Here is a 15,114-nt window from a genome sequence, read left to right as displayed (position 1 = left end):
TACATGTTTAAGAATGGAATTGCTGGGTAGGGTTGTCACACCTATAGACTTAACATACGTTGTCTGATTTTCAACATGGTTTATGGTACGTGAGAATTCCGTATATTTCACTTTCTGCACAACACTTGATTAAACTTGGTCAGACTTTAAAATTTTGCCAGCCTGGTGGGAGTGTAATGGTATTTCTAGTATTTTAAAAAACATTTTATTGTACATTACATACATATAGAGGGACTTCCTTCGTGTCTCAGATAGCAAAGAATCTGCCTGCAATGCAGGAGACCCAGGTTTGATCCCTGGGTTGTGAAGACCCCCTGGAGAAAGGAATGGCTACCCACTCCAGTCTTCTTGCTTGGAGAATTCCATGGACAGAGGAGCCTGGTTAGCTACAGTCCATGGGGTAGAAACATGCATAAAACAAAATGTGTAGCATCCATTGTAAAAACTAGAATGACCTTGGAAGCGCTTCATGTGTCTCTAATTATAACTTCTTTCCTCCTTCCTAGAGGTACCCTTTATCATGACTTTTATGATCATTACTTCTTTGTTTTCTTTACATTTTCTTATATGTATGCTTATCTAAGCAATATAGTTTAATTTGAACATTTACACAAAGCAGTAGTTTAATGTATCCATTTATGTAGTCTAATTTGTTTATTTACATACCCATTTTCTTTGTATTCTTTTGTGTTTTACTTTTTTAATTCAACATATGCTTGGAAGATTCATCTGTATTGTTGTGTCTTCCTCTAGTCTGTGCTTTTTAATGCTGTATAATATTCCAGTAAATGAACATATCACAGTGTATTTACCCATGCTACTACTAGTGGGTATTTGTACAATCTTTCTAGTTTTTGGCTATTGAAACAATGTTTCTCTAAACATTAAACATTTCTAAATATTATACATTTTCCTCGTGCACTACAAAACATGCACATTTTTAAAGGGTGTATAAGTGAAATTGTTGGAGTGTAGTTATCTATTCAGTTCAGTTCAGTCGCTCAGTCATGTCTGACTCTTTGCAACCCCATGAATCGCACCACACCAGACCTCCCTGTCCATCACCAACTCCTGGAGTCTACCCAAACCCATGTCCATCGAGTCGGTGATGCCATCCAGCCATCTTAGTTATCTATTACTGTGAGACAAATCACTCCAAAAGTAAGTGGCTGAAAACAGCAGTGGTTTATTATTTCCTTATGATTCTGTGGGTTGACTGGAAAGTTCTCCTGGGTGTGGGTGGGTTAACTCACACGTCTGCATTCAGCCGGGCCCTGCTGTCCATGGTGGTGGCTGGGCTCACTCTGCTTGCACAGTTGGCAGGTCAGCAAAGCCTGTTCTCTTCCAGGAGGCCTCACCTTGTGGCTGGCCTGGGCTTCCTCATATGGCAGCTCACAGAGAATAAAGGTGCATTCAGAAAAATGTCTTGAAGCCTAAGCATGGGAATGCTCCTGTTGTCACTGCTGTTACATTTTTTTTGTCAGAGGAATTCGCAAAGACACCCCAGATTCAAGGAGTGGGAAAATAGACTTTGTCTCTTGATGGGAAGAGCTGCTAAATACCATGACCATGTTTCTTCAGTCTACTGCATCTATCTTCTGCTTCACTGCTGCTGCTAAGTCACTTCAGTCGTGGCTGACTCTGTGCCACCCCATAGACGGCAGCCCACCAGGCTCCCCTGTCCCTGGGATTCTCCAGGCAAGAACACGGGAGTGGGTTGCCATTTCCTTTTCCAAAGCATTGAAGTGAAAAGTGAAAGTGAAGTCGCTCAGTCATGTCCAACTCTTAGTGACCCCATGGACTGCAGCCTACCAGGCTCCTCCGTCCACGGGATTTTCCAGGCAGAGTACTGGAGTAGGGTGTCTGCTTCACTAGATAATGCAAACTGCTTTCCACAGTGTTGATAGGAAACACACTGTCTCTGTGTCTTGTCTCTCACACACACCCATTGCTTAATTCCGATACTAGAATATGGCTTCCCCGATGGCTCAGTGGTAAAGAATCTGCCTGCAGCGCAGGAGACACAGGAGTCGTGGGTTTGATCTCTGGGTCAGGAAGATCCTCTGGAGGAGGAAATAGCAACCCACTCCAGTATTCTTGCCTGGGAAATCCCATGGACAGAGGAGCCTGGTGGGCTACAGTCCATAGGGTAGCAAAGAGTAGGACATGACTGAGCATGCATACATGCACACACACTACACTAATCCTACGTTCCAGTGTTCGCTGACAACTTCTTGTCTTTATCCTGAATTTTATGGTCAAAATGCTGTGTTCAAAACTTATTTGGGCTAGTTCTTTCTCCTCAGTTCAGTGTGGTTATGTTATTCACTTGAAATACAGTTATGTTAATTTGTTTCTGTTTGTATGACATTTTAGGGCCCCTAATTTTATTTTATTAAACATTAATATGGATTCCAAAGACAAAATTATACAAGAAGATACAGAGAAATATCACTCTCCCACCATCACTTCAACCCAATTCCCATCTGTCCTCTGAAGGAAGCTCATTATTTTTTACTTTATCCTTCTGGTATTTGTAAAAATAAGTAGAAAAATGTATATTTTCTTATTTACTTTCTTTCTTACACACAAGATGGCATACTATATATACTCTTGTTTTTCAGTTTTAAAGAATTTAAAAAGATATCCTAGAAATCACTCCTTCACATTCATTCCTTTCTTATTAATTTGCCTTAGGCCTAGTGTTATTGCCTGCCATTCTCTATATCTGCTATTTTTCTATACTTTATAGAGTTCTCATTGCTGCTAGTAGGAGAGCCCTTATTATAGTTAATAATTGGACACCATTGGGATTAAAATCATTTTCTCTTTGAAAGATTCCATTAAGATAATGAAAGTACATGTTACAAAATTGGAGGAATTTATATATTCTGTACACAGTTGATCTTTGCACAATGCAAGTTTGAATTGCACAGGCCCACTTACTTATATGTGGATTTTTTTCAATAGTACTACAGTACTACATGTCGGGTGATTGGCTGGATCCATGGATACAGAACTGGATACGGAGGAACTGCAGATGTGGAGGTCTGACTATAAGTTAAAAGTGGACTTTCAACTGTGCAGAGGGATGGCTCTCCCAACATCCCATTTTTAAAAAATATATAACTTTCAATGAGCTTTTTAAAAAAAAAATTATTTTATTTTTGGCCATGATAGGTCTTTCTCTAGTTGTGGTGTAAGGGCTTGGTTGCCCTGCAGCATGTGGAATCTTTCCAGATCAGGGATCGAACCCATGTCCCCTACATTGGCAGATGGATTCTTAGTCACTGGACCACCAGGGAAGTCTCTAACCCCCATTTTGTTGAAGGCTCATCTACATGTTATTTGGAATATGTAAAGAAATCTTTCAACTCAATGAGAAGACAAACAACCCAATAAAAATGTGTACTTAACTTTTTACAGTTTAATTAGAATTAATATTTTACCACTTTAAGTGACATGTAAAACTGTATCGTCATAAGATCCTTTATCTTCCCCACTTTGTTTTATGGTTGTCATTTGTACCACATACACTGAAGTGAAGTGAAAGTGAAAAAGTTGCTCAGTCGTGTCCGACTCTTTGCGACCCCATGGACTATATAGTCCATGGAATTCTCCAGGCCAGAATACTGGAGTGGGGAGCCTTTCCCTTCTCCAGACATACACTGAAAATCCTATCAAACAATGTTATAAATTTTACTTTCAACTGACATACATATTCTCAAACTTAAGAGGAGAAAAATATCAAGCTATATTTACCTGGATATCATTTTCGTTGCTCTTGCTTAGTTTCTGAAGTTTGAATTTTCCCTCCAGTATTATTTCCATTCCATCTGAAAAACTTTTAGCATTTCTTTAATATTAAAGACAAGTTGGCAATGAATTTTTTGAGATTCTTTCATCTAATCATGCCTTTATTTTACACTTATTTCTTGGAGGAATTGTGTGTTGACAATCCTTCTCTTTCAGTACCTAAAAAATGTACTGTTTCTTTCTGGTCTCCATTTCTGATGAGAAACACAGTCACTCAAATTGTTCCCCTGTGTATAATGCGTTGTTTTTCTTCGGTGGCTTTCAGATTAAAAGCAACTTAAAAGAACTGAAGTGTGGCTGATACACAGTGTCGCTGGCTTCAGGTGTACAGTGAACCGCACACACAAATCCATGTATTCCAGATTTTTTAATGTTTAGTTTTCATTTGTTTGATTTTGATGTGTCTTGGCATAGGTTTATCAACTCCTGTTTAAGTTTCGTTGAGACTCTTGAATCTAAAGTTTTATGATTTTGACCAAATGCCAAAGTTTCAGGGAACTTTTTCAGCCAGGCCACTGACTATTTCTTCTGTCATCTTCATTCTTTTATTTAGCCACTCAAGTGAATTTTCTGTTATTGTATTTTTCTGTTATAAAATTTTCCACTTAGTATTTTTCTTGTATCTTTTGTCTGCTGATAGTCTGTCTTTCTACTTGTTTCAAGAGTGTTTGCTCTGACTTCTCAGATTATGATTATAATAATTGCTTTAAAGTCTGATAATTAAAACTTCTGTGTCATTTTGGGATTGTTATGTATTGATTATCTTTTTCCTTGTGATATATTGAGATTTTCCTGATTCTTTATACATTAAATAATTTTGTGTTGTATATAGTTATTTTAAACATATATGAGACTGTATTCATTTTCTTTGGAGAATTTTTTTTTTACAGTATTATGAGACAACTGCCCTGGTTAGATTTGTGTTGTAAGTTTCTTCCCACCTTCTGTGGGCTGTGGTCCCAATGTCAGTTCAGTTTTTAATTTCAGTGCTGTTCGGATCCATTTAGTTGTGTGCCACTAATAGTTTGGAAGCTGGGCAGTGATATACCTTGTTTTCTAGTTGTCCAAGTCTTTGGAATGCTGTTTAGGGTCATATATAACCCTGTGCTGCCAAGAATTTCATACAACACTTTATGGGATCACCTTCTTCAGCTCCTTCTTACCTGAAGTCTCCCCAACACTTTCCAGTTCTTAAGAAGCCCCACTACTTGGCTTTCTGCCTAGAAAACTAGAGCTTTAGTTTCCCTGCTCTGCTACTAATTTCATCAACTTCATCTGCCTCCAGGGCTACACATTGAGACAATAGAAAAAAATATTTAAAGTAACAGGGATTTTCCTCCCTCATCCATGTACTTGGAACCACTGTTTATTTGGTCAGAGGAGGATTTCCATCTCAGATGTATAGGTACTTGTCCAGCCACCTCTGTCGCTGCAGGATTGTCTGACATGTTTGATAAAACAGAAAAGAGCAAGAAAAATCAGGGGATATCTCTTGTTCTCTCTGAAATTTGAGGCCTCTTTTCCTTGGGCCAGAAATATCGGACTTTTCTCTTGGAATTCTTTACGTCCATACTCGATAGACAGTTCTTGGTTTCAGGCTACTTTTGAGTCCAGGTCAGGAGATACTATAGGGAAAAATCATTGTAAATTCACTGCTAATACAGTGGTACTTTGAATTTGGCTTTCCTTCTCCGAGCTCCCTGTTGCTACCATTTACTTTTCAGAGTCCTTTCAGGTACGGGACTTTCAGTTGCATTAAATAAAAGTAGGGTAGAATGTACATCTGAACTCTGTAGTTTCTGATGAGAAGGCATTCAAAAAATATTCATCCTACTTGGAATTGGCTAAGCTTTGTAAATTTGTAAATGTGTATTTTTCACCACTTCAATAACTTAACCATCATTCTCTCTTTAAATATTTTTTCTGCCTCATTCTCTCCTCTCCTTTTCGAACTCTGAATTACGTGTATGTATGTTAAACTCTCTGTTACTGTCCTGTAAGCCCCTGAGGCTCTGTTCACTATGTTCTAAAATATTATTTCCTCGTTTCCTCAGATTGTATAATACTATTGATCTATATTTAAGTTAACCAACTTACCTCTGATTCAGTCCATCCTACTACTTACTTATCTTATAACTGGACGTTTGTACCTTTTGACTATCTTCATCCAGTTCCTCCTCCCCACTGCCCGGATGCATCTGGTAACCACACATCTGATCTCTTTTTCTATAAGTTTCTTTGTTTTTGATGTACAATTGACCTACAGCACTGTGTTCATTCTTGGCACATAACACAGTAATTCAATATTTCTCTACATTTCAAAATACAAGTCTAGATATCATCTGTCACCATACAAAGATATTACATAAATGTTGGCAATATTCTCCACATGGTACAGTTTATACCTATGACTCATTTATTTTGTAACTTAATCTCCCTCACCAATTTCTCTCCTCCCCTGACACCTCCCTTCTAGAAACCATCTGTTTGTTCTCTGTAACTATGATTGTATCTATGACTCTGTTTCTGTTAGTTATGTGCATTCATTTGTTTTTTAGATTCCATGTATGAGTGATCTCATACAACATTTGTCTTTCTCTGTATGATTTATTTCACTTAGCATAATATCCTCTAGATCCATTTATATTGTTTCAAATGGCGAGATTTCCTTATTTTTTTGTGACTGAGTAAATATTTCATTATATATATATATACACACACACATATATATATGTAGTTGTTGTTCAGTCACTCAGTTGTGTCTGACTCTTTGCAACCCTGTGGACTATAGCCTGCCAGGCTTTTCTGTCGATGGGACTATCCCTGCTAGAATACTGGAGTAGGTTGCCATTTCCTCCTCCAGGGGATCTTCCAGACCCAGGGATTGAAACTGCGTCTCTTATATCTCCTGCGTTGGCAGGCAGGATTTTTTTTTTTTTTTTTTTTTTTACCACTAGCACCTCCTGGGAAGCTTGGGGTGTGTGTGTGTGTGTGTGTGTGTGTAGATACACATCTTTATCCATTCATCAATTTAAAAATTTTTATTTTGGAGCATACTTGATTAACAACGTTGGGTTAAGGTGTATGGCAAAGTGATTCAGTTTTACCTATTATCCATTCATCTATTATGGACATTTAGGTTGAGTTCATATCTTGGCTATTATAAGTAATAATGAACATGGGGTGCATATATCTTTTCCAATTAGTGTTTTCATTTTCTTGGGTAAATATCCAGGAGTAAAATTGCTGGATCATATGGTAGTTCTATTTTAATTTATTGAGGAATTTCAATACTCTTTTCCAGAGTGGCTGCAGCAATTTACATTCCACCAACAATGTATAAGGGTTTGCTTTTCTCCACTTCCTTAGCAACACTTTTTATTGTTGTTTTTTGATAATAGCTGTTCTGACAGGTGTTGGGTGATAGCTTGCTGTAGTCTTGATTTGCATTTCTCTAATAATTAGTGATCTTGAGCATCTTTTCATGAGCCTGTTGTCCATCTCTATGTCTTCTCTGGAAAAATGTCTACTCAGTCCTCTGCCCATTTTCTAATTGGGTTGTTTTTATGTTGAGTTGTATGTGTTCTCTATATATTTTGGATATTAGCCCCCTGTTGGTATATAATTTGCAAATATCTTTTCCCATACAATAGGTGGCCTTTTTTGTTTTATTAGTAGTTTCCTTTACTGTGCATAAGCTTTTAAGTTTAATTTGGTCCCATTTGTTTATTTTTGCTTTTGTTTCTGTTGCCTGAGAAAATACATTGTTAAGACTGATGTCAAAAAGTATACTAAGTTTTTTTCTAGCAGTTTTATGGTTTCAGGTCTTATGTTTAAGTCTTTAATACATTTTTAGTTTATTTTAGTATGTGGTGTGAAAAAGTCGTTCAGTTTGATTCTCTTGCTTATAACTATCCAGTTTTCCCAACACCATTTATTGAAGAGGTTGTCTTTTCCCCATTGTATATTCTTGCCTCTTTTGTCACTGATTGTGGTGTCTTAATTTTCATTTATCTCCTGGTATTTTTAAATTTCCTCTGATTTTTTTCAGTGACCCATCGGTTGTTTAGTCGCATATTGTGTAGCCTTCATGTGTTTGTGTTTTTGTTTTTTTTTTTTTAATTTTTGCGGTTTTTTTCCTTGTAGTTGATTTTTAGTCACAGTCTCACTTTGGCCACCTCATGCGAAGAGTCGACTCATTGGAAAAGACCCTGATGCTGGGAGGGATTGGGGGCAGGAGGAGAAGGGGACGACAGAGGATGAGATGGCTGGATGGCATCACCAACTTGATGGACATGGGTTTGAGTAAACTCCAGGAGCTGGTGTTGGACAGGGAAGCCTGGTGTGCTGTGATTCATGGGGTCGCAAAGAGTCGGACACGACTAAGCAACTGAACTGAACTGAAGTGTTTGGTCATAAAAGATTCCAGTATGATTTCTGTCCTCTGGTGGGTGGGGCTGAATCCTGGGCCCTCTAATGGTTAGGACTGGGTCTCCATCAAGCTACCTGATTGGCCTGAGGCATCCCAGGACTGGTGCCAACTGACTGGTGGATAGATCTGGGTCCTGGGACTAATAAGCTAGAGGTACATTTCCAAAATAGCACTTGCCAGCTCACTGTCCTTGTGGTAGAATGAGTTCCCCAAAATGGCTACTGCCGGTGTCTTTGTCCCCAGGATGAGTCCCAGTTGTCTTCCTCCTCTCTGGGAGGCTCTCCCAGATCAGCACGTGAGTCTGACTCAAGCTTCTTTCAAATTACTGCTTCTGCCCTGAGTCCTGGAGTTTATGAGATTTTGTGTGCACCCTTTAACAGTGGAATCTCTATTTCCCATAGCCCTGACTCTCCTGAAAATAAGCCCCACTGACCTTCAAAGCAAAAGATTCTGGGGGTTCGTCTTCCCAGTGAAGAACCTAGGGGATGGGGAGCCCAATGAGGGGCTTGTACCCCTTCCTCCCTGGGGAGAACCTCTACAATTGTAATTACCCTCCCACTTGTTAGTCACCTGCCCTGGGGTTTTTTTTTAAATAGATATTTTAATATCCCTGACTGTTATGTCCTTCATCTGTCATTTATTACTCTATTTTATGACTTTTATTTACTGGTTTTTATACTGATCAAGGTCACATTTTTCTCTTTCTTCATTTGTTTACTTTGACTGGAGGTTGGACTTTGTGAATTCTGTATTTTTGAGTGTCTGACTTTTTGTTGCCTTCCTTGAATGAGTATTGATTGAGCTTTGTTCTAGCAAGTAGTAACACTTGTGGTTCAGTTTGATACTTTTGAGGCTTGATTTTAAGCTTCAGTAGGGTGGGTCTAGAGCCTGCTTTTCTTCAGGAGTCCTTCAGTCCCATTCGGAAGGCATGGCCCTTCTGGACTCTCTACTGAATACTCCATTCAGATTGGATATTTTCCAGTTATTCTTTATATATAGCCTTGCGGATTTTCTTCCTATATGTGTGAATCTTAAAATTTAGCACACACTCAACAGGCCAGATGCAAATTTCTGGAATTCTTTTTCTTCGTAACTACATTTCCTCCAGAATTCTTCCTTGGAACTTCCAACTTCCTTGACCTCCCTGGGCTCCGTTTTGTCTCCCCAGCTCAGTGAGGCTGCCGTGGCTTACTTGTGGTCTTCTCTGCTCTGCAGTTTAGAATGTGCTTTCAGGCAGAAAACCAGGACGATTACCTGGTGCCCCTCATTTGTTTTCCTTCTCTCAGGGATCGCAGTTCTGTACTGCCTGTTACCTAATGTCTAAAAACAGTTGTTTTATACATTTTGTCCAGTTACCTAGTTGTTTAAAGTGGGAGGATAAGTTGTGCCCCTGTGCCTAATTGTGAAATTAGAATTATCCATACTGACTTTTAAATCTCAATTATTTTTTATTTCAAGAGGTTCTGTTTCATTTTTGAAAATCTTTATGGTCAACTTATAGTTTCTTGTCCCCTGAAAATATTTCCAAGCTTGTCTTTTATTATTTAAGCATAGTAAACTTAGTTGTATTATACTTTTTTGTAATTCTAATATTTGTAGTAACTTTAGGGATATTTTTATTGTGCTATTTCTCATGAAGTCTTTTTTTGTGTGTAGTTCTCTCCATGTCCTATTTTTTTGACTACTATTTGTAAGAATTCTTTTAAGGCCTAAGAAGAGGGTATATTCATCCAGATAGGACTTTTGCTTTTACTTGATGCATAGGGACATTAGAAAGACTCTAACTTGAGCTTTTGTGACAACCAGGGTCAAATATTTGGGCTCCAAAGTTTAAGCTAGGGCTGGCTGTGGTTACGACATTCAGGAACCTTAAAATTTTGCCCTTGTTTTGCTCTTTTCTGAAGTAGCCTTCCTTGTGTTCCCTGTGGTGTGGAACAGTTGGGTGTAAGCTTCTGGTTCATTTTTTATTATTAAAGATGCAACCCTTTGAAATGCCAGATTTAGGGGAAGACCTTCTATTCTGATCCTTACTTTGGGCATGCTCTGGTGCTTTTACATCAAACTATGCCTGGAAACTTCAGGTATGGTTTGATGTATTTGACATATCCTTCGAGGCAAAATTGCTTTGCAAGGCTTCTTTCTCCACTGCTTTTGTTTGTACTCTGATTTTTGTCCAATACTATAATTCCTTATTATCTTGTCAATATTTTTATTTTTCAAGATTTAAAAATATCTTTGAGTCTTTTAAATTATTTCCAGTGAGAAGTTGGTCCAAATATTTAACTTGCTTATTACCAGAAGAGCATATAGTATTTTATTTTCTAAAATGTGATTAGAAATGCCACTTTGTTGTTGTTGTTCAGTCTCTAAATCATGTCTGACTCTTTGCGACTCCATGGACTACAGCATGCCAGGCTTCCCTGTCCTGCACCATCTTTCAGAGTTTGCTCAAACTCATGTCTACTGAGTCAGTGATGCCATCCAACCATCTCATCCTCTGTCCTACCCTTCTCCTCTTGCCTTCAATCTTTCCCAGTATCAGGGTCTTTTCCAGTGAGTCAGCTCTTCAAATCAGGTGGCCCAAGTATTGAAGCTTCAGTTTCAGCATCAGTCCTTCCAGTGAATATTCACGGTTGATTTCCTTTAGGATTGACTGGTTTGATCTCTGCCACTTGCATTTTGCTATTATCAGCAAACCTTCCATTGAAGTTCTTATAGAGCAATGAGCTAAAGTTTTAAGGATTTATAGGAATTAGCCCAAGTGAAGAATGATGGTGGGAGTGGGGGTTGGTCTTGAGTATGAGGGAGCATGTCATGCCCTGAATCTGTAAGAAGTTAAGTGTGAGCAGAGTAGATCTGCAGAAGGTCATGGGGTAAGATAAAGTTTAGAAAATAGGACCCAGATCAAAAAGTGCAAGAAGTTTCTCACAAAATAATACAACTTCATGGGACTGTTATGCATATGGTACACTTAAGTAAATGCTATCTGACATTCAGTTATACAAAGCTTAGAAGGTTGACTTTCACCTGCTAGTCTAAGAAAGAGGTAGGGTGTGAATAAGGGGTAGGGAGTGAATAAAAGACCCCATCATTAGAGCAGGGACTCAGAGTTTCCAAGAACTCTATAAGACTCAAGAAGACCATAGGAAAGGCTTCTCCTGCCCCATCCCCTCAGGGTCATAAATTATCCAGGCTCATAAAAATTCATGACTTTGAAGGTGGGTGGTTTCTAGGTTTAATCGCAGGCTCTACCTTACCCAGATCAGTAACATGATGTCCTTTCTTATCTGGAAGATAAGGGAAAAGCAGGTCATTTTCTAAGGAGCAAAATGATTCTTTGTGATTCAACTCCTTATCCTCAGGAATATTGAAACAATTTTGAAGCTGGTAAACATGGGGATACTGCCTCCTGAGGCCCAGCCACCTCAAAATCTGATTGGTAACCCAACTTCCATCTTCACCTCCTGGTTCAACAGCCTCTCCCACCCCATCAAGAAGGAGGTCCTCAGCCATGTGTCTGAGTGCAACTTAGAGGAGCAGTTTTTGAAGGTCAGTAAAAATAGGTGAATGAGTCCTAGAGTTCCTTCAAAACCTTTTGTAAAACAGAAATTTCAGCTTTTATTGGCACCAGAAAAAAAAAAAAAAAAAACAAACCAACCCAGAAGCACCAGGATAAGCTGCAACCTTGGTAATGCAAAGAACTATAGTTTGCAGAATGCCCTTCTATGAGTAATACTAGGTGGATTGGTTTTCCATGTCAGAGGGTCAGCTTGGAAATTTGGTTTTCTCAGTGACGCAGGGGTTTTAAGAAATTTTTCAGGAAAGATAGAATATATCTCTGTATTTTTGTTGTTTTTGTTAAATTCAAGGACACTTTAACTCCTGCCCTTTCTCCCCTTCACAGATTAAGGAGAGCACAAACTTTGCTTTCCTGGCCTTCATTGAAGCCATGTCTTTTATTCCTGGGTCTATCTCCTGGTCCATCCTGTTCTTCCTAATGTTGCTGAACCTGGAGTTGTCCACCACGATAGGGATCACACATAGCATCATTACCTCTCTCCAGGACATCTTTATTTCTGTCCAGAAATATACAAAGCTGTTTACAGGTACTCTGACCTACATGTGTATACCCATCAATGACCCTGACTTCGTTCAGATTCTTATATGGCCCTAGTCTATCACCTCTGCTTAGCCCTTGTTACCCAGCTAGACCTGTGACCTTGATCTAAATCCAATGTTCCCTCCAGTGGTTGTCTTAATGCTCATGTTCCTGTGTGGCCACTTCTTCACTCGACCTTCAGGCAGCTACTACATCAGACTGCTGACTGACTACTGGACAATCGTCCCTATAATCATCATCATCATATTTGAAAACTTGGCTGTGAACTGGGCCAGAAAGGCCGGCAGGTGATAGCTTGGGTCTATAGGGAAGGTTGACCCCTTTCTTGTTGCCTCTATTTTCACTTGATGAGAGTGACATAGGGACCCTTAACTTCAGGGAACTCCAGGCTCTTCTGAAAAACTTTTTTATTAATCCATTCATTTAACATATTTCTGGGGTGCTTAATATGTGCTGGGAACTGTTTCAGTCATCAAGGACAGAGCATTGAGTAAAACAAGCACCCCTGTCCCCAGGGAGTTTACATTCTAGTGGTAGAGATTCATAATAATAACCAAATGAACAAATACAAATGTCAAGAGGTGATAACTGACAGGAGAAAAATCAAAAAGTGAGATAAGATGATCAAGAGTGGGAGTATATGCTATTAATAACTTTGATAGGATCGCAGAGAAGGCTTCTCTGATAAGGTGACATTTGAGCAGACTCCGGAATGAAATGAGAGGAGGAACCATGAAAAAAATTTTGAGAGAGAATTCCAAGTAGGGAAAACAGTAAGTACCAAAGCAAGAGGAAGCATCATTCCTGAAGTTTTTGAGCAACAAGGAAATCAGAGATTAGAATAGAATGCTATGAGATAAGGCCAGAGAAGTGATGGGAGATGATGTTAGGACCTTTTTAGCTATGGCAGGACTTAGTTTCTTTATGTAGAATGAGAGAGGAGGCATGGAAGAGTTTTGAGAAGGGGACTGACATTATCAGGTTTGTTTTTTCCAAAAAGATACCTATGATTGATTGTTGTGTGGTGAAAAGACTATGAAGAATCAAGAGTGAATCAAGGAGAGCAGTTAGGAGCTATTGTAGTATTCCAAATGGGAGCTAACGAATGGCTTGGACTAAGGTGGTAGAGGTGTAGGTTGAGAGATGTGGTCTAATTCTGCAAGGAAAAGCTACTAAGGAAGAGGGAACAGGATAATCAGAAACATTAAACATAACTGTGAAAGGAAGAGTGGGAACATCCAAATAAAATACAAGGAATACAAACAACTCCCAGGCCCAATTTTTAAACAGGCAGATGTGTAGTCACCCACGTGGTATAATTTAAGGGTAGAAGCTTCAGGTGGCAGTGTTTTCAGCTGACAGTGGTTCTTGGAGTCAGTTTACTCATTCATTAACTCACTCACATGTATCTTGAGTCTTTGTGTCAAGAAAGTCTTGTGGTACTGGGGTACAAATGAATGGAATAAGCTCCTCCTCTCAAAGAGTGCAGAGTCCAAGGAGGAAGACACATATGAGCAGACAATCCCAGTACAAGATGGAAAGCCTATAGTAGAGGTAGTCAGGGACATTTAGGGGCATCTGGAGAGTTGGGGAAAGCATCCTAGGTGAGAGGATGATTGAGCTTAGCCTGGACAGATGAATATGTAGACAAAGAGGGAGAGAGAAGGGCACTCTAGACCAAAGGACCCCACTTGTGTATTCATTGAGATTGAGAACATGCAGTAAAGGAGGCTGAATATATTGGCTGGAAGAAGCTAAGAAAAGCTCAAGGAGGGTTAAATGTTACTCTTTTAGAGTCTGTGTTGTTCACTATGGATGCCCAGCAACTAGAAGAAGCCCTGATATGTCACAGACACTCTCATATTCACAGAATGAATGAAAGGGAGTTGGCCTTTATCCTGAGGGCACCGATATCCATGAAATGTTTTTGAGCAGTAGAGGAATGTTTGAGCTTTTTTCTTGAGTAGGGATAGAAGATTGACTGAGAAGAAGATAGAGGATGAGGCTTGAGCTGAGGCGGGGGGGCTAAGGTCTGGCCGATCTTGCCCTCCAAGACTGGGTTAGGCCCAACTGGGCCTTCTACAGTCTTGTGGCCCTTCCTCTCAGTTTCTTCCCAGACACTGCTAACCTGTGGGGCCATCCTATGTACACCATCATGCATTGGCTGTGGTTCTGTCTAATTCCATTTGTGCTGCTAGCCCTGTTTATGACCTCTGTATTTCAACTATCTCAGAAGAATATCACCTATCTGGCCTGGAACTCAAGCATTGTAAGTCACCCCCCTCAGACCCCTGACCTTCATAGGGAGTGGGGTGCTAGAGTTTTCAATCCACTCTTGGTCTAAAGACTATCATTTCATTCTCCAACTCCCTGAAAACTCTTAGTCCTCTGCCCTGGTTCTCCTTTGACCCTCCCCTTCCCCAGTCCTTCCTCTTCTGGGAACTTCTACATTCTGAACCCCTTTCCCATCTCTCCACAGTCAAAAGAAGTGGTTCGACAATACCCATCATGGGGGCTGTTCACATTGTTCGCCCTTTCACTCACGGTCATCCTTCCCATCCCCATATACTTTGTATATTGCTTCACTCATGGGATTCCCTCCAACTCCACCAGCAGGGACAAGCCTATGATATCCTCCAAGTCCTTACCCGTAAGTCTCCAACTGACACCCATTGAAGAGGTCGAAAATGAGGAAATCCTCCAAGGTGATACTCAAATTGCTGATCAACCTGTTGTGTGACTTCCT

General features: G+C 39.6%; 1 protein-coding gene across 1 annotated transcript in view; it reads left to right on the top strand.

The window, feature by feature from the left end:
- The window catches only part of LOC122421261 (orphan sodium- and chloride-dependent neurotransmitter transporter NTT5-like), a 31,277-nt gene extending 18,618 nt beyond the window's left edge, over positions 1-12,659 (top strand). Inside the window, exons 9-11 of the mRNA XM_043437132.1 lie at positions 11,611-11,797; positions 12,153-12,354; positions 12,550-12,659. Of these exons, the coding sequence (XP_043293067.1) occupies positions 11,611-11,797; positions 12,153-12,354; positions 12,550-12,659 (499 nt within the window). The remainder of the gene's footprint in view (positions 1-11,610; positions 11,798-12,152; positions 12,355-12,549) is intronic.
- The last annotated feature ends 2,455 nt before the right edge of the window (positions 12,660-15,114 follow it).

The sequence above is a fragment of the Cervus canadensis genome, chromosome 18 (assembly GCF_019320065.1).
Source record: "Cervus canadensis isolate Bull #8, Minnesota chromosome 18, ASM1932006v1, whole genome shotgun sequence".
In the NCBI taxonomy this organism is placed as follows: domain Eukaryota; kingdom Metazoa; phylum Chordata; class Mammalia; order Artiodactyla; family Cervidae; genus Cervus; species Cervus canadensis.
This window is presented reverse-complemented; position numbering and strand designations above follow the sequence as displayed.